Raw genomic sequence first — 27,384 nt, 5'->3', positions numbered from 1 at the left:
GGCGCTGCACTGGGGCAGGCGGGCAGGGCCGGGCAGGTAGCACAGGTGCGTCTCCCGGAGGGTTCGGAGGCTCCCCCTCGCGACGGCATCCTCTCATGTCCCCGGCCACGTCCCAGCCATCAGAGCGCCGGGCACCACGTGCCACGAATACGCCTGCGGTTCACATCGCGTCCTTTGTCAGCATGTGACGTCCGCCCCGTCGCGCGTCACCCCTTGTGTCACAGCCCGTGCTGTCTTGTGTGTCGTCGCGTGGGGCTCACGCCCAGCAGCTCTCACGTCGCGGCCACATCAGTGTGGAGCACAGCCTGGGTCACGTCGTGTGTCGTTCTGGGACCTCCTGGGCCAAAGTGAGGTTGTGCAGGGGGAGGTGCGGGGAGGCAGGTGTCCACTCCCCCGTCAGCCGGTCACGGGTGCGTCCCTGGCAGGTCCTGGCCAGGGTGCCACCGACGGCTCGTGCCGTTGATGTCCCTGAGGGGGGTGACGCCGGCCGCCCCTGCTGGGGGCCTCCTGGGGGGACCTGGTGCCCCCGTCGCCCCCAGGTCTCCTTGGGTGGAGAGGCGCCCAGAGGCATGCTTGGGTCGCCTGGCTGCTCACGCGGGCTCTGGGCCTGCCCTGGTGCGCCCCACCTTCGCCGCACTTGGGCGGCCTCGGAGGGATTTCTGTGACCGTCTAATGGCTGCCCCAACCCGGAGTTCTGCACCTCCCCTCGGGCGTGGCTGCTGCTGTGCCGTGTGGAGAGGTGGATCGGCCACCTGTCTGCTCCCTGCTCCGTTCCCTTGGGGCGGTGGGGGCCCCTTGACAGTGTCTCCTGTCCGCTGAGGCTGAGCTCCAGGCTCCCCGACCCTGTCGGCCCTGAGAACCGACCTTGGCCTCGGAGGCCGCCCACCCCGGGGCCAGTGGGCATCTTCCCTGGCCTCCAGGGGCTGCCGTCTGCGTCGGCTCCAGATCCCCAGAAGCTTCCATGGTCTCCTGGGAATCCAGGGCCCGGTCTCTGTCTCCAGAGACTGGGAGCGTGTCCTGGGCGCCATCCCGGCTTGGACGGGGGCGAGGGCCACCAGAGCCACAGCTCGGAGCCGGCCTCCTGCCCACGATGAGCCCCTCTTCCCTTTTCTGGGGGCCCCAGCGCAGGGCGCCGCCTGTGTGCGTCCGCCGCACGGTGGGCCTCACGCAGTGACGGGCTCTTGGGGGGCCACTCCTGGCCTGCCGGTGGCCTCCCTCACCTGCCGCACCGCCCCCTTCTGACACAGAAACGTACGGAAGCCTGTGTATTTGTGTTTAGCCTGGAACTCTGGAAGCGTGAAACTTGCCCGAGAAGAAGCGAGGAGCAGTGGCCAGGGCGGGTGTCTGGCCTCTGGCCGGGCTGTGTGCTGCTGTGCGTTGGGCCCAGGGCCCTGGGAGGACGACGGCTTCCTTCTGAGCAGGGCCTGTCAGTCTTCTCCCTCGGAGCCCCAAGGGCGCAGCACCCCAAGGCCCCGCCGCGGCCTGGATGGCTAGAGTGAGCTGTGGGCGACCGGCAGGAAGGTGGTGCTTGCAGACGCCCCTCGCCAGGCCGCGGAGTCGATAGGTATAGAGGATACACCCGTTCAGACTCCCAAGTAACCCGTGCTGGCACGCGGACTTCTGGACGTGCACCGGGCGGGGACCCCAGACCTGACGCGAAACACTGTGGTTCTGGGGGCTGGGCCCTCATTGGGCTCAAGGGGTGGTGATGGGCGCCCGGCCACGGAAGGCTGGGCCAGGGGGACGCGGTCCTCACGGCTGGGGGAGTGGGTTCCTGCAAGGGCAACCGGCACCCAAAGGCCTTGGCGAATGGCCCTGGGGGATGGGGGTGAGGGCCTGGGAGGGCTCCCTGGAGGCTGCGTCTCAGCTGGGCCAAGTTGTACTAGGAAGAAGGTGGGCGCACATGAATCAACCGCAGTTTTGAAGCAGGAGGGAGGTTGGTCTCTGAGCTCACGGGCCACCTGCTGTGCTGGGCGGGTGGTGGTCTGCCCCAGGTTGGGCGCTGGTGAGATTGGCTCCAGGGTGGCGGCCTGGTGGCCCTGCATGTCTGTGGTTTCCCTTGTGGCAGACTTGCTAACCACGGGGCCACCGTGTCCTGGGCCGTGGCTCGGCCTCCTGGTGTGGTTGGGCTTGCCGCTCATGCGGAAGGCCCGTTGGACACACCTGCTGTGGGGGCCACCTGTGGACAGACCAGGGCACAGAGGGGCTGAGCACCTGGCTCAGCGCATCCTCTGGCACCTGACTGTGGCCGTGCATCCCACAGGGCGGGGACCCCATGCTCCCGCCTGTCCAGGCTCCCCTCATGCGTGTACACGAGGGCCCAGCTCATGTCCGTGACCTGTTTCTTGCAGGTCGGTGGCCGAGGCCACTGAGGTGGACCTGAACGTGCGTGTGGGGCTGCACACCGGCAGGGTCCTCTGCGGGGTCCTCGGCCTGCGCAAATGGCAGTACGACGTGTGGTCCAACGACGTGACCCTGGCCAACGTCATGGAGGTCGCCGGCCTGCCCAGGTGAGTGGAGGGGAGGCGATGCGCTCTGGGCCAAAGGACTGGTGCAGGTGCTTCTCGGAGCCACCTGGGAGGGGCCTGCGGGGGGCCCCCAGGACCCCCAGCCTCTGCAGGAGCCGCAGTGGGTGGAGAGGAGGTCCGAGGCTCAGACCACCTGGTGCTGTCGCTTCTCTCTGCTCGTCCCCTGCGCTCACCTAAGGAAGGGGGGCCCCGTGGCCTCACTGTCCGGAGGGCACACCAGCTTTCTCCCGGCACTGCGTGTCCAAGTGCCTTGGCTGCCCCTGACACAGGGAGCCTGAGTCCTGGACGCGCCTGCAGGGAGGGCTGCCTGCCGCCGCCTGCAGGCCCTGGGCATGGTGGGGCTGCTGTGTTGCAGGAAGGTCCACATCACGAGGACGACGCTGGCGTGTTTGAACGGTGACTACGAGGTGGAGGAGGGTCACGGGCACAAGAGGAACAGCTTCCTGAAAGCTCACAACATTGAAACGTTCTTCATCGTGCCGTCTCACCGGCGGAAGGTAGGCTCCGGGAGGGGGACGGGGCCCCCACTCGCCTGGTCCTGGGCATGGGCCAGGCCTTCGGGGTGGACGAACTCCTGGACCCCCAGGCGGAGCCTGGGGTCCTCTTGGGGGCGGGGCCACCCTGCAACCACCCCCCCCACTGACCTTCCTGGGCCTCTACTCCTCTCCAGCATGTCACGTTAGTGGTGGGGCTGCTGAGGGCTGAGGGTCCCGTGCACGTGGGAGGGCCTGTGACCCCCATAGAGGGCCCTCAAGGGCTGTGTGCCCAAGGAAACGGATTTGAGTGTGATTAAGGGGGCCTAGTTCTTCCAGGGCTCAGTCGAGGGTTTCAGCACACAGAGGAAGGTCTCAGGGCACAGACGGGGAGCGCAGGGCACAGGTGGGGTTCGCGGGGCACAGGCAGGAGGCATGGGGCACAGGCAAGGGGTGGGGGGCACAGGCGAGGGGTAGGGGGCACAGGCGAGGGGCAGGGGGCACAGAGGGGGGGCCATGGGACATATGTGAGGGATGCGGGTTACAGGTGAGGGGCAGGGGGCACGGGTGGTGGATGCGGGGCATGGGCGGGGTTCGCGGGGCACAGGCGGGGGGCACAGGCGAGGGGCTGGGGGCACAGGCAGGAGGTGCGGGACACAGGTTGGGGTCGGGGGACACAGGCGGGTGATGTGGGTCATAGGAGGGGGGCGAGGGGCACAGAAGCGGGTGGCACAGAAGGGGAAGCCACGGGGCACAAGAGGGTTCCTTGGGCACAGGACGGGGTCTCAGCGCACAGGCAGGGGTCGCGGGGCACAACGAGGGGCGGGGTCGCAGGCGAGGGATGGGGGCACAGGCGAGTAGTGGGGGGCACAGGTGAGGGGCTGGGGGCACAGAAGGTGGGGCCATGGGGCACAGGCAGGGTCTGGGGGCACAAGTGGGGGTTGTGGCGCACAGGCAGGGTTGGGGGGCACCAGCGGCCCTGGTGCTCCTTCAGGACATAAGCAGGTCGGCTGCGAGACAGAGCTTGAAGCTTCTCCGTCCTGCATGTCCGTGGTTTGGGGCTGTGCAGGCCCTGTGACCTGGGGCCCACGGCCGAGGGGCTCCCTGAGCTCACTCCTGAAGCAGGGGCAGCCCTCGCGGGCCTGGAGGAGGGCCGGGCGAGGGGTCGCCCAGGACCCCAGCACAGCAGCAGTCACCCAGGCAGGTGGGGCCTGCGGGGCAGGACCCCGGGGGTCTCTGGCGCTGGTCCTCGGCCGGCTGCCGCCCCGCCAGCCAGCGACGTCCAGGCCTCCGGGTCCCTCCCTGGCCGGGCCCCAAGCCCCCCACTGCTGCAGGCCCCGCTCCGGGGCCTCGCTCTGGGTCCAGAGGCCCCGGGAGGAGCCGAGAGCCGTGTGCCGTGGAGCCGGCCCGCCAGTCCCGCTCGCCTGTTTGGCGTCTGTGTCCCCGTGAGGTCGTGTCCGGCCCGGGGGCAGCTCGGGGCTGCTCACGGGCCGTCCCCGGACCACCTCTCTGCACAGATACTCCCAGGGCTCATCCTGTCCGACATCAAGGCAGCCAAGAGGATGAAATTCAAGACCGTGTGCTACCTGCTGGTTCAGCTCATGCAGTGCCAGAAGATGTTCAAGGCGGAGATCCTGTTCTCCAACGACATGACGTGTGAGGATGACGACAAGGTAGGAGGGCCGCCCGCGCCGTCCTTTGTGCTTCCTGACCGTGTGGATGCTGTCCGGGGCTGGGTGGCTTTCGTTTCCCTGTGAAAATCTTCCTATCCTCTTGCATTTTTTTTTCCATTTGGCATTCCCCGTGCTTCTTGGTAAATTCGTGCTCAGACCCTCGCTGCCGTCTGCAGGTTCACGGTCCTCAGATGCTCTGTTGTGAGGTCTGGAGCCCCGGCCACGGCCTGTGAGCCCCGGCCGCCGTCCCACAGACCCGCCCTCGGCCCCCTCCTGTCCGTGGCCTCCTGCCACGCACCTGCTTGCCTCTCCTCCGTGGCTAGATCATGGAGTCTGTCCGCAGAAAGCGGCCTCCCGTGGGGTCCCCACCTCATGACCTGGCTCACGGGAGTTTCTGGTTTTCCCCTTGGGTTGGTCAGAGGCATCCTTGGGTTTTTTCCTCTTCTGCTGGGTTGGGGGATGGTGCCGCCCCTTGCGGGTCCCAGCATCTGCTTCTACCACATGGGCCTCCTGTCTGGGGGTGCGGGCGGAGACCCCAGCCCCTCCAGGGGCGACCCCGGTCCTCCGTGGGGGCAGGAAAAGCCTGGCGTGCCGCCCCTCCCCTGCTGTGTCCTTGCGTCCTGGGCCCCCTAGCCCAGCGTGGCTCTGTCCACGACTGATTTCTGTTTCCCGACACCATGCCGTCTGTCCCCCGCCATCCTGGGTTTTGTGCAGTTATGAGGAATTCCATCCCTGCAGTTTTTGGGGCTTTTCATTCAGGAAGAAACCAGATTCTGCTGGCGGGCACTCCCAGGGGTTTATGGCCTCTAAGGGTTTTTGTGGATTTGGCTCTGAGCTCACGTTTGTGAGAATTTTGCTGGGATGTGAATTCCATCAACACTGAGTTCCTGTCCTGTCCCCCCCTCCCCCACCGGTATCCAGGGGCTTCACGTGTGTGGCCGGTGGGTTTGGACATCCCAGGCAGGCAGGCATATGCAAGAGTGTTCCTGAGAGCGGGCCCTGTCGGTGCAAAGCCACGTCTGAGAGCGTGGTCCTCACCGTCCTCCCCACGGGGGGCAGGGTCTCCTCATGTCGGTGTTTACTGGTGGGGTTTTGGGGGGAAGCTTCCTGCCCATCTCGCTCAGGCCCTGCGTGTCTGCAGTCAGGATGACGGGCTCTGCGAGCACTGGGTGCATCTGCCACCTGCCCGGCCTGGGTTCCCACGTCCTGAGGGCCCCTGGCGGCTTCCCTTTCTTTTTTTTTTTATAAATTTTTATTTATTTATGATAGTCACACACAGATAGAGAGAGAGAGGCAGAGACACAGGCAGAGGGAGAAGCAGGCTCCATGCACCGGGAGCCCGATGTGGGATTCGATCCCGGGTCACAGGATCGCGCCCTGGGCCAAAGGCAGGCGCCAAACCGCTGCGCCACCCAGGGATCCCGCGGCTTCCCTTTCTTACCACGTTCTTGTGCATCTGTAAGTGTGCCTGCGTGAGTGTCCATGCGTGTGCATGGCCGTGTGTGCACGAGAACGCATGCCTGTGCAAGTGCGCGCCGGCCCTTCCCTCCCTCCCTGTCGTCTGATGTCGCTGCTGGATTCCTGCCCCTCCTGGGAGCACAGGGCCATGTCCCTGAATCCTGGCCCAGCCCCTGACCCCTGAACCTCTGCAGTGAGGGATGCCTCCCAGGTGGGGCCGTGTGCACCTGCCGACTCTGGTCCTTTGTCTGTTTGTCGGGGACAGCGTGTCCTGGCCTCCCACCTTGGGGGTTGCCCCTGGTGTGGAGACGGGGAGTGACAAGGCCGGTGGTTCCGAAGGGCGGGGGTACAGGCACCGAGGCCGGGACAGGATGCCAGCTGGGGAGCTGGGGAGGTGGCTGTCGGGTGACCCTGCCGGGCAGGCCCTTCTGCCACAGGTCCGCGACCCTGAGCAGGGCCCCCGAGGAGGATGACAGGTTGCGCGAGGCCACAGCGCCCTGTGGTTCCTGCGGGCCCGCGTCCTAGCCCTGGCGTGCTCTCTGCACCCGGCGAGGCGGTGTGCCCGGCCCTGGGTGCTCCGCTGTTCTCAGTAGCCCCGAGGCCTGGGTCCCAAGACACCGGATCCCTGGATGTCACCGTGCCCTGTGGAGTGAGTGCGGGGGAGCCGGCACCCGGGCAGCCGAGGGAGTGGAACCGGGCTGCACGGAGTGTGGACGGTGTGACAGGCGCTCAGCGGGCGCCCCGGGTCGGAGGTGACCGAGGCCAGCCCCCGGCGGCTCGCTGGCTCTCTCGTTTCCGCAGAGCGTCGTGTGGCGCTGGCACGTGGGCGGTGGGAGCAGAGCTGTCCTGCGTGAGTGCTTCCAGGAATCGTAAGTCCCTGCCCATCCATAGGACATGCGGGAGCGGCTAGCGCCCGCTGCATATGACCTTCAGTGAGTAGAGCTCGGAGGGAGGGCCAGACCGGGGGAGCCACGGGGGCAGATTGTGTCCCCCGTTCAGCATCGTCGTAGGAAGGCGCCACCGCTTGGCCAGTTGGCTGCCAAATGGGAACGGCGCATCCACCCCCCAGGCCGCCCCTGCCTCTGAGCCCGGCCTGCACACTCCAGGCCGCCTCCCGCTTCAGCCTCCCTGCACTCCGGGCACAGCTTGCTGAGCGTCGGCCGGTGGCCCTCCAGTCACCAGAGGCCACCAGAGGCCAGACCTGGGCAGTGCTCCCAGGGGCTCCTGATGTCCACAGCGGGAGGAGCCCCCCTTACCCCGTGTTTGCTGAGCGAATGCGTGAGCTGCGTGTGCCTTGTCGGCCGGGCGAGAGTCCGTTGGCACATCTCCGTCCCGGCCAGGGGCGGACACGAGATTGGACAGGGAGGGAGGTGGCCAGCGCCAGGTGTGAGCAGTCGGGGCTGGCACCGCTGCAGGGGGCTCCTCTCCCTGAGATCTGGGGGCCCAGCGTGTCTGCACGGCGCGGCAGGGTCGGACTCAGGAATCCCGAACCGAATCTGGAACCAAGGCTGCGCCGTGGGAGCCGCGTAGGACGCGGAAGGCCAGCTGGTGGGGACAGGAGGGTCGGGACTCCCCCAGGGGAGGGCCGCGGAGGGGGCCGGCCCTGGCCTGCTGCGGGTCTGGTCAGCGTCTTGTGCAGGGTCCCTGCGGTCTTTATTTTAGTTTTTGTTTTGAATTTCACGAGCGTGAATCTAAAAAGAACTTTGCGCTTTTATCCACGAACTCACGTGTTGACTATTGCAAACTGTATTTAAGCTGCCTTTTTTCTTTTAAAAAGATTTTATTTATTTGGGAGAGAGCAAGAAAGTACAATTTTGGGGACGGGCAGAGGGAGAGGGAGAAGCAGACTCCTTCCCGAGCCGGGAGCCCGACGTGGGACTCGGTCCCAGGACCCTGAGATCATGACCTGAGCTGCCCAGGTTCCCCCAAACAGATTTAAAATAAAATTTCTAGTAACAAAAACAGCGTAAAACCTATGTGAATAACATAAAACTTAAAGTACCTAAAAAAGACACAAGTACGTGTACATCCTTGTTATTTCATATAATAACAATATATAAAGCTAAAAATACATAACGTAGTTAAGGATTTAATGCAATAAAAATGTCAAATTAATCCGATCATTCCAGTGCCAGAGTCACAGCGTGGGGCACACGGTGGCAGGTGTGGTGGTTTTTCACTGAAAGACAGTAGATTTTGTTTCAATTTTGGCAGCGTCGACCTGGGAGAGGAAGCCTGGGCACAGCTGAGATGTGTGGAGGGGGGGCCTGGGTGGGGAGCCAGCGGCACCAGGGCGCGCGGCCCATTCTGTGCTGTGACCGTTCCTGCGACCCGAACCGACTCTAAGGAACGCCTGTGTTCACAGTAATATGTTTTATTGTCCAGTGTTCTCCAGGAGCCTGACCATCCAGATCCGCACCGACTTGTGTATTTTCATAGTGTCCTGATCTGCTCCGTGGCCAAGGATGTGTGGTGAGCATGTCCGCAGGCGGCAGGGTGTAGCGGGGGGAGCCCCGCGAGGTGTGCGGGGCTGAGGGGGGCTGTCTCCGGGTGAAGGGACACCCAGCCCCTCCCCAGTGCGCACTAGAAGCTGGGGCAGGAGTCAGGGCAGGGGTGGGGCGCTGAGTACCAGGAGGGAGGCAGGGCCGCAGTGACAGTAGGGGGGCCGAGAGGGCACAGGCGGTCTGGGGGGGCGAGGGGGTCTCTTGCTTCTCCCAGCCTACACTGGGAGGAGCCTGGAGGGCACAGCAAGGGGGGGCGGGCGGCACCTGGGGGCATCCCCTCCTTCCCACAGGAAGCTGTAGCAGCGGGTGGGCTGAGGGCGGCTGGTTCTGAGCCCCCATCTCCCTGCCGCCCCTGCCCCTGGATTCTCCTCCCCTGCCCCTCCACCCCTACTCTTCTGCCGCTGACCCCTCTGCCCCTGCCCCCTCCACTCCTGCCCCGGCTGCCTGCACTCCCCACCATCCCCTCCACCCCTGCCTCTTCTTGACCCTGTGTCCCCTCTGCCCCTGCCTCCTCCACCCGTGCCTCTTCCACCCCCTCCTCCTCTACCCCCACCGCCCCATCGGCCCCTGCTCCCTCTGCTCCTCTGCCCCCTCCAACCCCTGCCTCCTCTGCCCCCACCGCCCCCTCTTCCTCTGTTCCTTTACCCCCGTCTCCTCCACCCCTGCCTCCTCTTCCCCCTCCTCCCCTGCCCCCTCTGCCCCTGCCTCCTCTGGCCCTGCTTTCTCTGCTCCTCCTCCCCCTAACCCCCGCCCCCTCCCCCTCCGCCCCTGCCCCCTCCACCCCTCTGCCCCCTCCAGGTGGGCTGTCTGCCCTGGGCCTGGAGCTCCAGCCCCAACAGGACCCTGGTGGTCCTGACGCCCGGTGGCCTGTGCCCGCTGCGCCCTGCGCGTCTGTGCCCCACGCCCTGCTCTGCGGCCTGGTGGACACACTCCCACTGGCCATCTTCCTGCGAGTGTCCTCCCTGCCCAAAACGATCCTGCTCCTCGTGCTCACCGCGTCCTACATCCTGGTCCTGGAGCTCAGCGGCTACACCCGGGCCTCGGGGTAGGTGCGCTGCTGCCGGGCCCCCCGGAGACACGCGTCGGGCGCTGCCTGCTTCCGCGGCTTCTCCGTGTGTCCATTTGGGCCCAGGGCCAGCGAGGCCTCGGTTCTGGCGGGAGGTGCTGCAGCCGGGCCGGTGGCAGGTGCTGCCGACTGGCCTGCCCCAGGGGCACGTGGACGGGTCTTCGGCCCTCGGTACTGAAGAGGTTTCTCTCCTCACCATCCCCCACCTCCCCCGGGGCAACGCGGTGTCCGGGCTCAGCTTCGAGCCCATCATGGCCATCCTGCTGTTCTCGTGCACGCTGGCCTTGCACGCCCGGCAGGTGGACGTCAAGCTGCGGCTGGACTACCTCTGGACGGCACAGGCAAGAGGTGCTCCGTGTGCTCCACGGAGGGAGGGGTACGGCAGAGGGGCCCCTGGGGAGGGGCCGTGCAGGTAGAGGAGCTAGTGCTGGGGCAGGACGGAGACCAGGGGATGCTGAGCACAGCCCCATGAGCCGCGCCTGACAGGCACAGGAGTTTGGTGACATCCTGAGCAGTGAGCTCCCCATCCCCAGAGGCGTCTGGCAGTAGGGCTGCCGCGCAGAGTGGCTCAGCCTTTGCTGCGCTGCACGGGACAGTGGGTATCCCCAGGGTCATGGGAGTGTCCAGAAAACACTGACTCTTGCACCGCCCACCCAAGTTAGTAGGTGTGCGGGTGCAGGTATGCGAGCTGTCGGTCCGAGCCCGGGGAGGGAGGGGATGACTACCGGAGGCGTGGGCTGTGCACCTGCCAGGTGACCAGCACACTGGTGCTCATCTGGGACAGCGGGGCATGCGCGAGGGGCCCCCCTCGTCCCTTGCTGTGTCCCTTGCCTCTGTTGTGTGTGTGTGTGTGTGTGTGTGTGTGTGTGTGTGCGCGCGCCTAATGACTCTTAAGTACAAAGGAAGTAGAGGGGGAGGTAGGAGGGTAGCAGGACTTAGCCTAGGAGAAGCTGATAGATAGATGTCAGGATTTTCCAGGAAGAGGAGCTGGGCAGGAAGGGATTCTAAGGAAGGAGTGTGAGGAGGAGAACCCATCCAGGCTGCAAGAGAGGAGTGGGGCGGTCCGTGGATAGAGGAGGTGCCATCGGTTCCCATCCCCGCTACTGGGGAGGGGAAGCTGGCCCCCGAGTAGGAAGGCACAATGGAGTCGGTCGCCCCCGTGTCCAACAGGAAAGAGATGGGCTTCCCCGCTCCCTGGAGCAGGACCCTGGGCTGGGCCTGGGTTAGGGGGTGTCCGAGTCTGGGCCCCGTCAGTCATCGTCCAGTCCGAGTAGTTGAAAGGCTGGACTTCCCGGCTCAGGGTTTCTTCTGTGTAGAGGCGCCGAGGATCCCCCGAGCCCCGGGCAGGCGGATTTCCAGGGGCCCATCGTTGGACATTGAGGGCATTGCCGCGTTGGCTCCTTGGGATTGGGACATTGACGGGCCCATTGTCCCTCGGTGCCGCATCTGAAGCAGGCCCCAGGCGGGGTTCGTTCGGTTCCCCCTTTCTGCGGGCTCGCGGAGCCCGCCGGCCGCAGGGCTGCCACCGAGGCTTGGGTCTGGAGTTGGACCTTCTGCTGGAGCCTGGCCTGCCTCTGAAGTTCAGCCACTTCCTCTCGGGTGTTAAGGACTTTAAATGCCATTTTCACCAGGTCGGGCATGGGAGTTTGAGGACCCTCCTCAGTCTTCTTTAGTTTTCTGCGGATATCGGAGGAGGACTGATAGATACACCACTGCAGTGGTAATCCACGTTAGCGCATCTGTAAGGACCAGTAGGGGGGATCAAGGTGAGACTGTGGAACAGTCTGTGTGGGAAAAACATGACTCATGATGCTGGGAGTGGCATGCACACGAAGATTTTCTTACCCTTTAAGTTTCGTGGCAGAAGTCTCTCTTTTTATTCGAGTCTGATTCATAAAACACAAACCAGTACGTAAATTTCTCATGAGAAACTTTCCATGAAATGGTATAAGGAAAGAGGTCTTACAGGTGTTTCTTCCGCAAGTTCTGAAGTTCTGGGTTTTCAAGTGTGACCTTTGGTGGTTGATTTTTCTTCTGTTTTCCTTATGAGGAGAACATTTTTAAAGGAGACTGCATGATTCAGAGCTGTTTTATGAAAGTTCCTTAAGAACGACAAAATGAAAAGAAGGACACCATTTCCTGTAGCTTCCCTCTGAGGGACACAACCCCTCTGTCTCTGGCTTGTAACGCTTCCACGGCGCACTCCTGCAAGGATGGGAGCTTGCTGTCTTGTCGCTGGTCTGGGGTGGGATTAGGGATGACCCACGGGTGAAGGTGACAGCGGGAAAGCTCTCGTAAGCCCTGGTTTTAATCTGCTTCTGAGTTCTACTGTGGAGTCGTGCCGGAACCCAGGTTTTGTTCTCAGCTTTGTTCTAGGGGTTCACTAGCTCATGACAGAGTTCAGGAACTGGGTGAGTAGTAAGGAAGCCGTCTCTGTTGGAAGAAAAGCGTCTTTATGATCTCCTATGAATGGGCTCATTTTCTAACTTAGGAAGCACCGTCAGGGAGTCTTGTGGGCTCTCAACCTTAATTCCGTTTTCACGTAAGAACGACTTTTGCTCTGAACTCCCAGAAGAATGACAGGACGTTTGGAATTTCTGTTTAGATTTACATAGTGTTGCTGCTTTAAAAGCAATTTTTAGTCCTTTACTCGGCCTAATGGTTTTCTAACATATGCAAATGAATTAAAATCTAGGAATGCAGTTGACATCCAATCATAATGATCATTTGTTAGTTAATTCAGTCTATAACACTTTGATCCCTAGGAATTTAGCTGTGGTTTTATGAGTTTTCCCGTATGATTGCCCACAAATTTTTATGTTGACTAAAATTGTAAGTGGTTTAAACTGTTCAAACAAATTACTTAGCAATTAAACCTCCAGCAAAATTGTAATTCATTTTAAATTTAGCACAGAGGTTTGTGCTCTTTCTGAGCAAAACAACGGGAGATAACGGTGAAATACGGAAATTCGGTATTTTGCGTGAAGTGTTTCCGACAGGACAAAAACATTCCCAGCACTGGGCATAGCAACGCCTTCCACTAATGTGAATTAATTTTGTAGCGAAGGATCGCTTGAGAGGATTCCTGCTTTTGAGTTTTATCCAGGTTTCATTCTTGAAACACCCGTTCCATATATTTGTGTTTTATTCCTAATTTGTCGTACTTCACCTTTTGATATTTAAACAACTCACATGCAGCTAACCGAAGTCACGGTAGTATTCGCTTCTCTATCACGTTATCACCTGCTATGTTGAGAATTGCAAAGCCAGTGCACATTACAAAGAGTCAGTTGGACTTTGATACCAAAATTGCATTTACGAGGTTCACACTCCTTTGTATTTCACCAGATAGAGACAGCAACAGTGTTTTCATGTAATGTGTGCTTCGGCCTCTGTGCCAGAATTTATAGTGTCTGGATTTTAATATGTAGTGTTGATCTGTTAACCAAAGTTGTTTTGTTTTGTTTTGTTTTGTCCACAGAGGCATGGACACCTGCCCCTGGTGAGTCTTTACGCTGAATATACATACTCAGTTGTCGGTACGTATGTATGTATGTCACTTTGAGGTTCTCTCTCGCCAGTGTTACCATTCTTGACAAAAGAGGTCTTTGTGTTTGATGTCCTTTCTCGTTTGTTAGCCAGGGCCTACCAAAACCATTACTTTTTGATGACACTTCAGTTTTGGCCCAGAATGTCACAGTCTGTATTGAATCCGTCATTTCATCGATCCCTCGTGGCTTTTAATTAACTTTAGCAGGATTCGAAGATTTTCTTTCACTAAGGGGAGTCAGAGGAATCAGAGTCTTTCTCTACATTTTTTAATTCATTCCATAAAAATATTCCTGTGACGTAACCTGAACTCAAAACGCATTTCGTCAAAAGGGAGAATTAATCCAGTTTGATGAGCAAGTTCCGAATTCGATATGCTTTGTTTGATACTTGGTCCCGATGCTCCGCGTCCCGCCTTTGTGTTGTAGTTTTGTGTTCCCGTGCTAATTTTGCATACGTCCTTGCTCAGGAGTCTGGGGATTAGACTGCATTCTATCCCTGTTTTATGTCAGCTGGTATTTTCATTATTTTCATCTTGCTTGCTTTCAGATTTTCCCCTCCTTCCCCAACTTTTCCAATTGTTGAGGTCTTTTGTCTTTTTTTCTTGCCTGCTTTCTGGGAGTTTTGTTTAAGGGAAATGAACCTCTTGCTTCTTACAATTTATGTTTTCCTAGCCATTACCTAATTTTTTTAGGAAGATGAGCAGTTCAAAAAAAAACAACATGAATATATGTTTTTGTTACTGTGATAGGGGAACATCTTTATCATTTCTTGTCGAAAGCATTCTTCAACCCTGAGCATTTTACATACTAAAATGAATCTGTTGCCTATACGGAATGGAAGCCTAGCGTAGCAGTAAATGTTTCCCTCACAAATCAGTTTTTTATTGATTGCTAGCCACTTTGATTTCATTTATTAATGACTTTGTCACTGATCAGAAAACTAGGAGGTAGTATTTTTGTTTACTACTTCGGGAAAAGACTAATTAGGACCATTATTTGTAACTCCAACATAGTTTGTTGATTTTCAAGTTCATCGTACCGGAATATGCGCATGCGTGTGTGTTTGCAATCGTATTGATGTTTCAGAGTGTCTTCCTAAAAATTTACAATGTCTGTAGATAGCTATTTCAACATTTTGTGAGGTCTTATTTTTCTTTGTTCTTTTATTAAAATAACAGCAAGTAAATAGCCCATACTTTTGGTTCTGTCCTATAAGAATTTCTGCTTGGAATACTTGGAAAGAATAATGCTAGTGTTATACGAATTTTGTCTTAATCATCAATTATCAACTATTTTTTAATCTATTTTTATCTTGAGTATGATAAATGATCATGTAGTCAAAGACTGTTTAGTTTAAACATATACTGTTCTTCGGTCAATAGTTTATGAGATTCATTTCATAGAACTGTCTTTATGTTTCCATTTTGTGCTCAGTGTCCTTTTGTAGAAATCCAGATTGACTACTTTACACTGTGCATATATTTAGAGCATCACAAATGTGGGCCATCAAAATGATAATTTCATGGTATCGGTGAAACTCTGGATAGAATTTTCTGTCCTATCATCTGTCAGAGCTTTAATTTGTTAACTTTACACTTCCTAAGTGTACTCAGTTATATCGTGACCCGGAAAGGTCGTTGAATATATGACACCTATAAGTACATACCTATCAAAAGTGTAATTAAGATGCACTTTGCCATTTTGACCAAAATGTCATAACAGCAGAGGCACGCCTAAGTCTCTTAGTGGGTTTGTGCTTGATGTCATTGAGAGCAGTGTGGTCGAGAGTAACCCACTACTGGTCCCTGAGCCTCAAATGAAAACACATTCTGTACCAGAGGGTGGAGTACCTTTCACTTCTTCGTGACACCTCTTTAATTTTTTTTTTAAGATTTTTATTTTTTTATTCATAGAGACACACAGAGAGAGAGAGAGAGAGAGAGGGAGGGAGGGGCAGAGACACAGGCAGAGGGAGAAGCAGGCTCCATGCAGACAGCCCGACCTGGGACTCGATCCAGGGTCTCCAGGGTCACGCCCTGTGCTGCAGGCGGCGCTAAACCACTGAGCCACCGGGGCTGCCCTCACTACCTCTTATATGGTGCTACTCACTGCAGAAATGACAGAATGAGCATGGGACTACTCTGTAGGCACAGTGAACATTTCCCAAAGTTCAAAGTGCACAGTCCCTTCAGGGTAGTAGACTAGCACAGGACCTTGCTAGAAGAAGTTTTTCTTCTTTAAAAATAAAGCCCTTTGTTTTTTCTTTCTCATTTCATGTCAGAATCTCTTCAAAAAATAAGACATTTTACTTTGGAAAGAACTTTTCAGATAAATGATCGTTAAAAATGCAATCAGTGTATAGAAGTGCAAAAAGTAAACGGAATTGCAGATCTCGTCACTCGGAGACAGCTCCTGTTAGCTCTTGCTGATGTCTCTCACTGGTCACGTGTTCTCGTGCAGATTTAGAAATGTACATATAGGATTTTGTGTAAATGAGAATCTGTTGATCGTGATGTTTTGCAGCATGCTCTGTCTCCTCCGTATATCATAGACATCATTGCATATATTTTATAGATAACAGATTTACATTATAATTTAATGACCTCACAATCTGTTGTTTATCCGCATCATGATACTGGGATTTCACGCTACTTTAATTTATGATATTTCTAAGTGTTTACTGTGAAAACAATGCTATGTGTCAATCTTTCCTAAGTGATTATTTTCCTTGTTTAAGCTTGAGAGCTGGTGCTAAAGGCATCCCTCTCTCGTTCCCTCCGACCCGTCTTCCCCTTCATGTTTCCACCAAACGTGGTAGTTGCTTTCCTGTGTATACGTGAGGAATGGAGAAGATTGTCATTTTTATATTACAGTGAACCCATATTTTATGTAGCCAGTTACAAAAATGTGAGATTTCAAAGAAATGTCTAATTTTCTTTGCATCAGCTCATTTCTAAAGTTCTGTAACTCGTTCCCTCTTTCCTTTCATTAACAATCCTTTGACAGGAAACATTGAGAAATATTCTGAGTGTTTGAAATATCAAGTAGTGATTATCCAGTGGGGAAAAGGGAGTAATACTTAATATACTCCGATTTCATCTTTTTATGTCTGCTGCTTTTGATGTAAACACGTGGTGTCATACTCTTGATGTTTTAGGAGAGCTTTAATAATTAAGTTTATAGTAAATTGTCATGTCAGGATTAGTGATAAATACAGTAGCCCCATGTTCTGACCTAGGACTAGCGGTCAGCCAGCTGCTGGTAGAAGTTTTTACTTTGCAATGCGTAGGCATCCTAAAGCATCTCATGCTATCATGACATCTATAATTCAGGCATGAAAAATAAGGAATGGAGGTGAGAATCTATTTTTTTTTAAATAAAATTTGAGGCTTTTGTGGTCTTGGTGGGTGATAGCTACGTGAGCACAGCCCAGTTTTCCCACCTGCAAAAGTCTTACGAAAGTACTGTTCATGCTCCGTCCTCCAAACCCCATCGTCAAATGCTTTCCCCAAATCTCGAGCTAAGCTGCATGAGTGGGAGCTCTCGGTGCTCCCTTGGTCTTGTGGAGCCACTGTAAGGCTTTAATATGCACCACAGTTGTCATGGCTTGTTCCTCCTGGCAGTTTTGCCTGTTGTGGAAATAGTCCTCTTCTTCTGGCCTGTGGCTTGTAAGTGCGCTGCTGCCTGCCCACTTCTGGAAGAGGAGACTTGCACCCTTCGACTCCCTACAAGAGAAGACCTGCCGACACATTCAGAATAGGGGTGTGGGGCTTCTATTTTTATAGAACCGAACACGACAAAATTCACTTTGTTTTGTTAAGGAAGGAAGGATGCATACAGCTTCCTTTGGGGCAGAAAAATATTTCCCATATACAGATTAACACCTTTCAAATTGATTTTCTGAAATGTCTTATGTGGTTTCTTTGACATCTTCGATTTTATCATAGATGTTTAAAGGGCAGAATTTATGGGTGACGGGCACTGAGGGGGCCACTAGACGGGATGAGCACTGGGTGGTATTCTGTATTTTGGCAAATTGAAACCCAATATAAAGTAAATGTATTATTTTAAAAAATTTAAAAATAAAAATAAAGGGCAGAGTTTAAGCAATGGATCAGTCTTAACCAGAAAAATGTAGGAGCTTCTTCTGAAAAAAGAAAGTTCAGTATTTCGACTTTGGTCATATGTATACGTTCTAAGAACCAGGGAAGCTGTGTTGTGTTACCTTGGGCCTGTGTGTGTCAGTCGGCGGTAAATGACCAAGATCGTGTGGTTTTCATCAATATTAACACTTACTGGGGCACCGTTTCTAAAAGGTCAGGAATGACGGAGCGAAACATTTTCCCGAGAATGCTTTATAAGACGCCTTGAAAACATGAAGCAATTTAACCCACTTGATACATAGTCCGTGGCTGCTGAGGTAAGGCTGCATGTCCAGAGCGCAGGGCATTGGCAGGAATACGGAGCAGCGGGGCCGCAGTGTGCGCAAGCCCCCTTCGGGGCTGGGGGGCTGGGGTGCCGGGGGCCGGGGGGCCGGGGCCGGCAGAGGATGCGGCTCGGCCTGCGTCGCACACCTTCCATCGTGGTCCTCCTTTCTCTTATGTGGAGAACACTTCTTGCACACTCGAGTTATTCGTCAATCATCACACGTGTAGACTGGTCTAGCGATTTTCTGGTAGGAGCTTGTTTTCATATTTAGGCCCTCGGTTTTTATTGAGTCACCATCAGCAGTGATTTGAAAAAATCCTCTCCGTATTTGCAGGGTTGGAGATTTGTTTGAAATCTGACCATCCAGGGATCCCTGGGTGGCGCAGCGGTTTGGCGCCTGCCTTTGGCCCAGGGCGCGATCCTGGAGACCCGGGATCGAGTCCCACGTCGGGCTCCCGGTGCATGGAGCCTGCTTCTCCCTCTGCCTGTGTCTCTGCCTCTCTCTCTCTCTCTCTCTGTGACTATCATAAATAAATAAAAATTAAAAAAAAAAAAAAAGAAATCTGACCATCCAATAAGTCGTTCTCTGCATGCCGTGTGACAAATGTGTAGCGTTACCAGCAAAGATCATATTAATTCCTTTAATTAACGCGTGACTCGAGAAGTCTCAGATTAATCAGCACATGACTCGTGGTTATTCGTACCCTTGTGGGAGTTTTTGCCACCAAATGCAAATACCAGGCTAAAAATACTGCTTTGTTTGTACATGGAGCGACTATTCATCGCAATAGTCCTGTACATCTAAGAAAACAGGAAGTAATTAAAATGTTGATCACTATAGTAAATCTCCGCAATGGCTGCTTGTTTGTATTTCATATGTGCTCACGTTTCTGAGAAGTTAGCTCTTGCACAACCACCTAATGATTATCTGATATCCTCCAGAAGGTTAGCTGGGTGGTTTGTGTTTCTACACAACGTACACAACGTACTGTTCTTTTGAAGGCGGTGTCTCTTCCCAACCCCCACCCCCCGCCACAGCTGCTTTTAGGATTTCCTTTTTGTTTCTGTTTTTCTGTATTTTGAAGATCACGTGACCTGTGTGTGATGCGTGCCTGTGGGTATATGTGCACGCGTGTGCTGTGTGTGCCTGTAAGCGCACATGTGTATTCATTCTGCCTCTTGAATGTGGGAGTTAGTGTCTTTCTGCAGTTTGGGATCCTTGGCTGTTCTCTCTCTGGATGTTGCTTCTGTCTCTGTCCCTCTTTTCCGGGGACCTCAAGTACAAGTATGATGGGCCTTTTGCTGTGGACCATGTGTCTTCTGTCCTTTTCATTGCTTCTTCTGCTTGCTCTCTGGTTTTGGTATTGTCTCTGTGCTCTGTCTCAGAACCCACCAATCTTATCCTTTCCTATGCCATCCGAGTTTTCTGTTAAGCCATCGATGAATGTTTGATGAAAGATAGTTTATTTTATCAATCTAGAATATCCATGTGATTTCTTCATATGCATTACACTCTCCTCATTCAGTTCTCCATCTGTTGCATCCACTTCTGTCCATCTTGTTACCTGTTTTTCTTACCAAGATGATCTTACTTACTTCACAGTCTTTGCTTATTTTTATTCTGAATTATTGGTTGCATTTTCCTTCCCGTGTACGTTTCTGGTAACTCTTTGGATGTGTGCCTAACACGGTGAATGAAAGAACATCGAGGGCCAGATGGTTTATTTGGTTGGTCGATAGTCCCTTCTTCTCTTTGGTGCATCGAGCTGGCCTTCGGTGCCCCTGTAATTTGTCCCTGTTTTTCCCCTGTGGACAGTCTGTGTTTTGACTGAGACCCACTAGTCAGAAGCAGACTCTTTGTCCTCAGCACTGGAAGGCCTCACAAGCACTACGCTAGTCCTTTCAGGGATTTGGAGCGTCATACTTAGTCTTCTGCCCCATGCAGCTCAGTCGTCTGGCAGCACCCCCGTGGGTGGGTCTGTGTTTGTGGGAGACCCGTTCTCGCTAGCAGAGGCTCATCCCATAGGTACTGTGAAGCCACGGTAACCTTCGCTCGGTCCCGTCCCCTTCACCTCCCACCTTGCCAAAGCACAGGTCCTGTGGGAACGTCAGCCTTGCATCTGGGCCTCCTTGAGTTTCCAGTGTGTCACTGTATGGTGGTGGTGTCCTCTTATCCCAGTGGAGCTGATGTCCTGAGCTGGAATCGGCAAGTGGCCTGGGGACAAAATGGTGTCCCAGCATCAGCCTCCCCAGTGAAGGGCTCTCTGTCCTCTGCACGGATCCTTTACCTAGCTCTGGTCATCTGACAGCTTCCTGACTATCGCCAGGAGCACGTCTGTGCGTAACCAGCCTTTTCTGGTTGTTGGGATGGAGGCTTCAGATTGCACCATGTATGTATGTATGTATCTTCTCAGGAAGCGGAAGTCCCTGATTTAATAAAAAGCTTAGAAATTGTGATGTGTTAATACCTTAAAGATGGTGGTGAGCAAGTTCTTGGTAACTGATGATGCACATAGCGAGTGCCCCATTACTGCTTTTTAAATTGGATGCAGAGTTCTTTGTTCACTGTACACAAGAATGTGTGATTTTTTTCATTCTTTTTTTTAGATTGTATTCAAATTCAAGTTAGTTAACATATAGTGTAGTATGAGATTCAGGGGTAGAATGGAGTGATTGATCGGTTGCATATAACACGTAGTGCTCATCACTTCACATGCCCTCCTTAATGCCCATCCCCCAGCTACCCCATCCACCACCCACCTACTCTCCGGTGACTCTCACTCTATTTCCTACGATTAAGAGTCCCTTATGGTTTGCCTCCCGCTCTGTTTTTATCTCATTGTAGTTTTCCTTCTCTTCCCCATGCCCCTCAGTTTCGTTTCTTAAATTCCACATATGAGTGACCCAGAGGGCTGACACACCCAGCCAGAGAAGCAGGGCGCCCGGGGCGCAGGGCAGCCCTGAGCCAGCAGGTATCCCCGGGACTTCACAGCAGCTGCTGTGGGAAGCTGAGGTGGGGGGCGCGTGGAGGCAGGAGTCGGGGCCGAGTCCTGGCACCTTCCCCACCAGAGGCCGTCTCCCTACATGCAACAGCGGGCTGCCCCCAAACCCTACACGCAACATGTTCGCCAGATGCCCAACCGCCTGGGGGTTGAAATGGCAGGGGTCCGGAGCACCCTGGGTGAAGGAGGACCCCAGAGCTGTGTGGGGCCCCACCTGGCCCCTCTCCCACAGCCCTGTGGCTGCTTCTGCAGCAGAGCTCCTCTTCACTGGGGACCCGCCGGCCTGGGGTCTCCTGTCCCGGGCCCCCCAGACCACTGGACAGCTGACAGATGGCCCCCGGGGCTCCTACGCCTTTGAGCTCGAGCACGAGCTCCTGCTTGGCAGCCCCTCCGTAGCACCTGCCAACCCAGACCCTCTTCGGGCCAGGCACATGGTGGAGGGCTCCTAGGCCCCTGCTACGGGCTGCCAGGAGACCCCACCCAGGCCATGCGATGGCCTCGACCTGGGCAGCTTCGCAACCACCTGCCCTGCAGGAGAGCCTGTCCCAGACCGCCAGCCTCCCACCGCTATACCCACACCAGGACCCGTCCTCGGGGAGAAGCGCCTGGGCTGTTGGGGATCGGTTGGCAAAAGACGCCAGGGGGCTACCCCCCGACCTGCAGAGCGTCTGCCGGTACCAGGCCTTGCCACACGGATAGCAGAGGCAGGGAGGCCCCACTGGAGCAACATGCGGGGGCGATCCAACTCCAGCCTCAGAGTCATGCCTTCCTCTGTTGTCCTCACACCATGTTTGCATCGAAACATCCCCGAGTGCATCCAGCTCTGGCTAAGCAGCGTGGGAAGCAGCATGATGGAGAAGGCGGGAGGCCCGGCCTGGTTTCGTCCTCCATGCTAGCCAGACGGGAGACCACCCAGCTGGGACAGCCCCGCCAGGCTGGTGTGCCTGCCGGCCTGGCGGGGTGACACTGACTCACCACGTGCCCCCCCAGCTTGGGCTCCAGTGTCCATGGACCTGGTCCCCTCAGGGCAAGGGGAACACACAAGGCCGTACCCAGGTCCGGGCTCAGTGACAGAGGGCAGGCCAGGGCAGCTGTCGGGCTGCACGCAAGCCGACCTCTGGAAGCCAGCCAGCCCTCCAGAATCACATCCAGGAAAGGAACTAGGCGGGGGGAAGAGGAGGTGTGCGGGGGGTGGGGGTGATGGGGTGACGGGCACTGATGGGGGCACTTGATGGGGTGAGTACTGGGTTTTATTCTATATGTTAGCAAATTGAACACCAATAAAAAGTCAATTTACAAAGGAAAAAAAAAGGAACTGACACATGTTTCCTAACTGATGGGAATGCTAAATCCCAGTTAGATATTAGCAAAAATTAAAGATATAACATTTTTCCATTGATGTTCCAAAAAAAAAAAAAAGGAATCACACCCAGGGAGAGCACCAGGGGCTTGAGCAGACAGCTGAGCGGGGAGCAGAGCCTGAAATGACGGTGTTACCCCCCACACCCACCGAGGCTGGGACAGGTGCTAGCGGGAGGCCCACGGGAGTGCCAGCCTGCCTGTGGGGCAGACCCAGTGGCTGTGGGTCTGTCCTCAGGTGGGCAGTCCTGGGCTCACTCCTCTCCACACCGCAACTGCCGCCTTCCGGACACTTCCTTTCTACGTAGAACATAGAGACTGTTCTCCCTTCCACACGTTTTGGGGCAAAATATGGAAGATGGGGCCTCTCCTCCCTGGCAGATAATTTCTGGTCCTGGGCACTTGTGCGCTAATGCCACCACGCATCCTCCATTGACTCGAGAAGCGTCGCCAGAGCCTGCCCAGAAGCACGGTCCCCGGGACTGGAGTGCGGCCGACGTGCTGTTCCCGGGAGGGTGCAGGCAGATGGGTGAGCCCAGCACCACAGGGCGAGACTCGCTCCACGGGGTGTCGGCATGGGGGGTGTCCTCTGGCTGAAGCTTCGGGATCCTGTGCTCACTTCAGCTTTTCAGAACCTGCTGGAGACCCATGTCAGCTCTGCAACGAAAATCCTTTTTTCTTGAAAGCTCATCAGATTTCTGAAAACCACAGGTTAGAGCAGACACAGTTCAGAAGACACTGAGGAACCTCTACGGTGGCATCTGCTTTGTCCGTGAGCCAGGGACCTCGTGGCTGGAGTTCCGGAAACGCACACACGCAGAGAAGAGTCTCGGAAGCAAGTGACACACACGGACGCCGAAGTGCTTAAATACAGATTTATTGCAAACCGACACTGGAGAGGGGGCTTCGCGGGCGGGCACCCTGGTCTCCGCGGACCTCGACTGACAGAGCATAACACCCAGTGCTCATCCCACCAAGTGCCCCCCTCAGTTCCAATCACCCAGTCACCCCAACCCCCCACCCACTTCCCCTTCCACTACCCCTTGTTCTTTTCCCAAAGTTAGGTGTCTCTCATGTTTTGTCACCCTCACCAATATTTTCATTCATTGTCTCTCCTTTCCCATTATTCCCTGTCACTAATTTTTATATTCCCCAAAAAATGAGACCATATAATGTTTGGCCTTCTCACATTGACTTATTTCACTTAACATAATACCCTCTAGGTCCCTCCACGTCGAAGCAAATAGGGGGTATTTGTCATTTCTCTTGGCTGAGGAATACTCCATTACATAGGTAGAACACATCTTTATGCGTTCGTCTGTCGATGGGCACCGAGGCTCCTTCCACAGTGTGGCTATTGTGGACATTGCCGCTATAATCATCGGGGTGCAGGGGTCCCGGCGTTTCACTGCATCCGTATCTTTGGGGTAAATCCCCAGCAGTGGGATTGCTGGCTCGCCCCGCAGCTCTATTTTGAACTCTTTGAGGAAGCTCCACACAGTTTTCCAGAGTGGCTGCACCAGTTCACATTCCCACCAACAGTGCAGGAGGGTCCCCCTTTCTCCACATCGTCTCCAACATTTGTTGTTTCCTGTCTTCTTAATGTTCACCATTGTCACTGGTGTGAGGTGGTATCTCATTGTGCTTTTGAGTTGTGTTTCCCTGATGGCCAGTGATGCGGAGCATTGTCTCATGTGCTTGGTGGCCACGTCTGTGTCTTCCTCTGTGACATTTCTGTTCATGTCTTTTGCCCATTTCATGATTGGATTGTTGGTTTCTTTGCTGTAGAGTTGAATGAGTTCTTTAGAGATCTTGGACACTGGCTCTTTATCTGACGGGTCATTTACAAATATGTTCTCCCATTCTGTGGGTTGTCTTTTAGTTTTGTTGAGCATTTCTTTTGCTGTCCGTAAGCTCCTCATCTTGATGAAGTCCCAGTGATTCATTTTTGCTTTTGTTTCTCTGGCCTTCATGGATGTATCTTGCAAGAAGTTGCTGTGGCCAAGTTCAAGAAGGGTGTTGCCTGTGTTCTCCTCTAGGATTTTGATGGCTTCTTGTCTCACATTTAGATCTTTCATCCATTTTGAGTTTCTCTTTGTGTACGGTGGTGTGAGAGAATGGTCCAGTTTCATTCCTCTGCGTGTGGCTGTCCAACGTGCCCAACAGCCTTTAGTGAAGAGACTGTCTTTGTTCCAGTGGATGGTGTTTCTTGCTTTCTCGAATATTAGTTGACCATAGAGTTGAGGGTCCACTTCTGGATTCTCTGTTCTGTTCCGTTGATCTGTGTGTCTGTTTTTGTGCCAGTACCACACTGTCTTGATGAGCACAGCTTTGTAGCACAACTTGACATCCAGCATTGTGATGCCCCCAGCTCTGGTTTTCTTTTTTCATATTCCCCTGTCTACTTGGGGTCTTTTCTGATTCCACACTAATCTTCAGATGATTTGTTCCAACTCTCTGAAGAAAGTCCATGGTATTTCGATAGGGATTGCCTTCCATGTGTAAATTGCCCTGGGTCACGTGGACGTTTTCCCAATACATGAATTCTTCCAATCCAAGAGCAGGAATAGTTTTCCATCTCTCTGTGTCTTCCTCAGTTTCTTTCAGACGTGTTCTGTAGTTTTTCGGGTAGGGAACGTTTACCGCTCTGGTTAGGTGTATTCCTAGGTATCTCATGCTTTTGGGTGCAATTGTCAATGGGACTGACTCCTTAATTTCTCTTTCTTCAGTTTCATTGTTAGTGTATCGAAATGCCACTGATTTCTGGGCATTGATTTGGTATCCTGCCACGCCGCCGAATTTCCTGTATGAGTTCTAGCAATCTTGGGGTGGAGTCTTTTGGGTTTTCTAGGTACAGTATCATGTCATCTGCGAAGAGGGAGAGTTTGACCTCTTCTTTGCCAATTTGAATGCCTTTTATTTCTTTTTGCTGCCTGATTGTTGAAGCTAGGACTTGTAGTAGTATGTTGAGTAGCTGTGGTGGGAGTATACGTCCCTGTCGTGTTTCTGATCTTCGGGGAGAGACTCCCAGTGTTTCCCCATCGGGAATGATATTTGCTATGGGCTTTTCGTAGATGGCTTTGAAGATGCTGAGGAATGTTCCGTCTATCACTACAGTCTCAAGAGTTTTGATCAGGAATGGATGCTGTATTTTGTCAAATGCTTTCTCTGCATCTATTGAGAGGATCATCTGGTTCTTGTTTTTTCTCTTGTTGATGTGATCCATCCCATTGACTGCTTTACGAGTGTTGAACCAGCCTTGCATCCCGGGGATAATTCCCACTTGGTCATGGCGAGTAATCTTCTTTATGTACTGTTGGGTCCTGTTGGCTCGTATCTTGTTGAGAATGTTTGCATCCGTGTTCATCGGGGATATCAGTCTATAATTCTCCTTTTTGGTGGGGTCTTTGTCTGGTTTTGGAATTAAGGTGATGCTAGCCTCATAGAACGAGCCTGGAAGTATGAATGGACCTAAAGTACCACAACATATAATTTAAAAGCATCAGAGTCAATTTTGTACAAAGTTAACTTATCCTTTATTACAAATAAAATTCATGAAGCAATTATGAAAAACACAAAATACAGAAACAGCACAACGAAAGGGGAGGGGAAGGCTTCAATTGTGCTGCAGCCATCACGAACTGCTGCTCGGGGGCCGAGGCTGGTGGCTCCACTGAGGCAGGTGGCAGCTCTGGCCCTTCGATGAACTCGAGAGCCAGCGCCGGGACCTGCTCCTCCTTCTGGGGTGGCCAAGAAGCAGGTGGCTCCTCCAGGTCGGGGCAGTGAATCTGAGGTATGACCACCAGGTACCTTGGCTTGACCTGAGCAGCCGGCATCTCGGCCCAGGCCTAGCTCTCAGCACCAGCAGCCGGGACCGGCTCGATCACCTCAGGCCCAGGAGCTTCAGCAGGCCCCACAGTCGGCCTCGGGCGGGCTCTTGCCACGGTGGTTCCGGGTGTTGCTCGGGGTCCGAAGCCGGTTGCTCCCCTGAGTGAGGCGGCTGCTCCGGCACATCGATGACCTCGATAACCGGTGGTGGGGCCCGTTCGGCCTCCAGCGCTCCCAAGGTTGCAGGTGGTTCTTCCGGGTCAGGACAGGGATGGAGAGGTCTGACCATCACGTGTCTTACCTTGTAAGCGGCAGCTGGCATCAGGGCTCGGGCCGAACCCTCAGCTTCAGCAGCCGGGACCAGCTCCATCCCCTGAGACCCTGAAGGTGTAGCAGGCCCCACAGTTGGGACTCAGGCAGGCTCTTGCAGTGGTTCCGGGTGTTGCTCGGTGTCCGAAGCCGGTTGCTCCCCTGAGTGAGGCGGCTGCTCCGGCCCATCTATGACCTCGATAACCGGTGGTGGGGCCCGTTCGGCCTCCAGCGCTCCCAAGGGTGCAGGTGGCTCTTCCGGTCGGGACAGGGGTTCAGAGGTCTGACCATCATGTGTCTTACCTTGTAAACGGCAGCTGGCATCAGGGCTCGGGCCGAGCCCTCAGCTGCATCGGCCAGGACCAGCTCCATCCCCTGAGACCCTGAAGGTGCAGCAGGCCCCACCGTCGAAACTCGGGCGCGCTCTTGGGGTGGTTCAGGGTGTTGCTTGGGGTCCGAAGACACAGTATCATCTCCAAGAAGACAAAGTATCATCACCAGGATGGACTTTCCACGTCCCTCTCAAATCAAGGACCCTCTTCCCACCGCTCAACGTGTGTGAGTGCAAGAGCCCTGGGAGGTCTCCCCAGACTGCAGCCCGTGGGGATGGGGTGTGAGCCTACCCAGTGCTCCTGGCCCAGCAGCACGGAGGCTTGATCTGTGTGGCCCACCCTGTCCCCAACTCGGCCACCCCAGTCCTCCTCACCTCCATCCTCAAACTCCGCTTGATGGAGGTTTCTTAAATATTCAAAGTAACTGTTGACTCGACGGTCCAGCGTTGAGTCTGGCAAGTACTGCCCCGTGAAATTCATCAGCTTTGTCAGGGCAGGAAATTCTGGGGGATCGTGGAAGTCCTCCTCATAGTAGTCCAGCCAGATGGTCAGGAAGGAGGACATGGTGCTGGGGAGGGACAGGTGGGCAGAGGCGTCAGAAGACAGGGCTCCCTCACACAGAGGTGTCCCGGGGAAGCCCTGCAGGAACCGGGGCCCTCGGCCTCCCGCACGGGGCTGTCAGAGGCAAGTGCTGCTCCTTGTCCACCTGCCACCTGGAGGTCCTGCCTGCCACAGACCTGCTCACTGAGGAGGGGCTGGCACGAAACCTCTGTGCGTGGGAGCCCATGACCAGCGGTGTGACCATCACTGTCTTTCCCAGGGAACCTTCCCTCCCGTGGGTCTGCCCTGCCTCCCTCACGAGGGGCCCCCAGG

General features: G+C 55.0%; 3 protein-coding genes across 21 annotated transcripts in view; 2 read left to right on the top strand and 1 right to left on the bottom strand.

The window, feature by feature from the left end:
• LOC144284801 (adenylate cyclase type 1-like) overlaps positions 1–9,696 on the top strand; it is a 131,461-nt gene extending 121,765 nt beyond the window's left edge. For 10 of the 15 annotated variants that reach the window (XR_013353228.1, XR_013353226.1, XR_013353217.1 and 7 more), the window contains 6 exons: positions 2,352–2,510; positions 2,884–3,025; positions 4,519–4,674; positions 5,944–6,132; positions 6,570–8,604; positions 9,435–9,696. Coding sequence is in view for 3 of the 15 variants with exons in the window: in XM_077849851.1 (XP_077705977.1) it covers positions 2,352–2,510; positions 2,884–3,025; positions 4,519–4,674; positions 5,944–6,132; positions 6,570–6,605 (682 nt within the window). In the remaining 12 variants the exon portion in view is untranslated. Of the gene's footprint in view, positions 1–2,351; positions 2,511–2,883; positions 3,026–4,518; positions 4,675–5,943; positions 6,133–6,569; positions 8,798–9,434 lie in introns of those variants that run through there. The other 5 variants (XR_013353218.1, XR_013353219.1, XM_077849851.1 and 2 more) reach the window with 5 other exon arrangements.
• LOC144284804 (adenylate cyclase type 1-like) overlaps positions 1–27,384 on the bottom strand; it is a 414,796-nt gene that overhangs the window by 138,990 nt on the left and 248,422 nt on the right. The window contains exon 7 of one of the 5 annotated variants that reach the window (XM_077849868.1): positions 19,143–19,896. The exons of the other annotated variants lie outside the window; for them this stretch is intronic. The gene's annotated coding sequence lies outside the window, so the exon portion shown is untranslated. Of the gene's footprint in view, positions 1–19,142; positions 19,897–27,384 lie in introns of those variants that run through there. 5 annotated transcript variants of the gene reach the window in all.
• LOC144284802 (aldo-keto reductase family 1 member D1-like) overlaps positions 9,922–27,384 on the top strand; it is a 91,247-nt gene continuing 73,784 nt past the window's right edge. Inside the window, exons 1-2 of the mRNA XM_077849856.1 lie at positions 9,922–10,043; positions 13,184–13,204. Coding sequence (XP_077705982.1) covers positions 9,954–10,043; positions 13,184–13,204 — 111 coding nt within the window. The 5' untranslated portion in view covers positions 9,922–9,953. The remainder of the gene's footprint in view (positions 10,044–13,183; positions 13,205–27,384) is intronic.

This window comes from Canis aureus, chromosome 15 (assembly GCF_053574225.1).
Source record: "Canis aureus isolate CA01 chromosome 15, VMU_Caureus_v.1.0, whole genome shotgun sequence".
Taxonomy (NCBI): domain Eukaryota; kingdom Metazoa; phylum Chordata; class Mammalia; order Carnivora; family Canidae; genus Canis; species Canis aureus.
The sequence above is the reverse complement of the archived record's forward strand: the minus strand, read 5'-3'. Positions and strand labels throughout refer to the sequence as shown.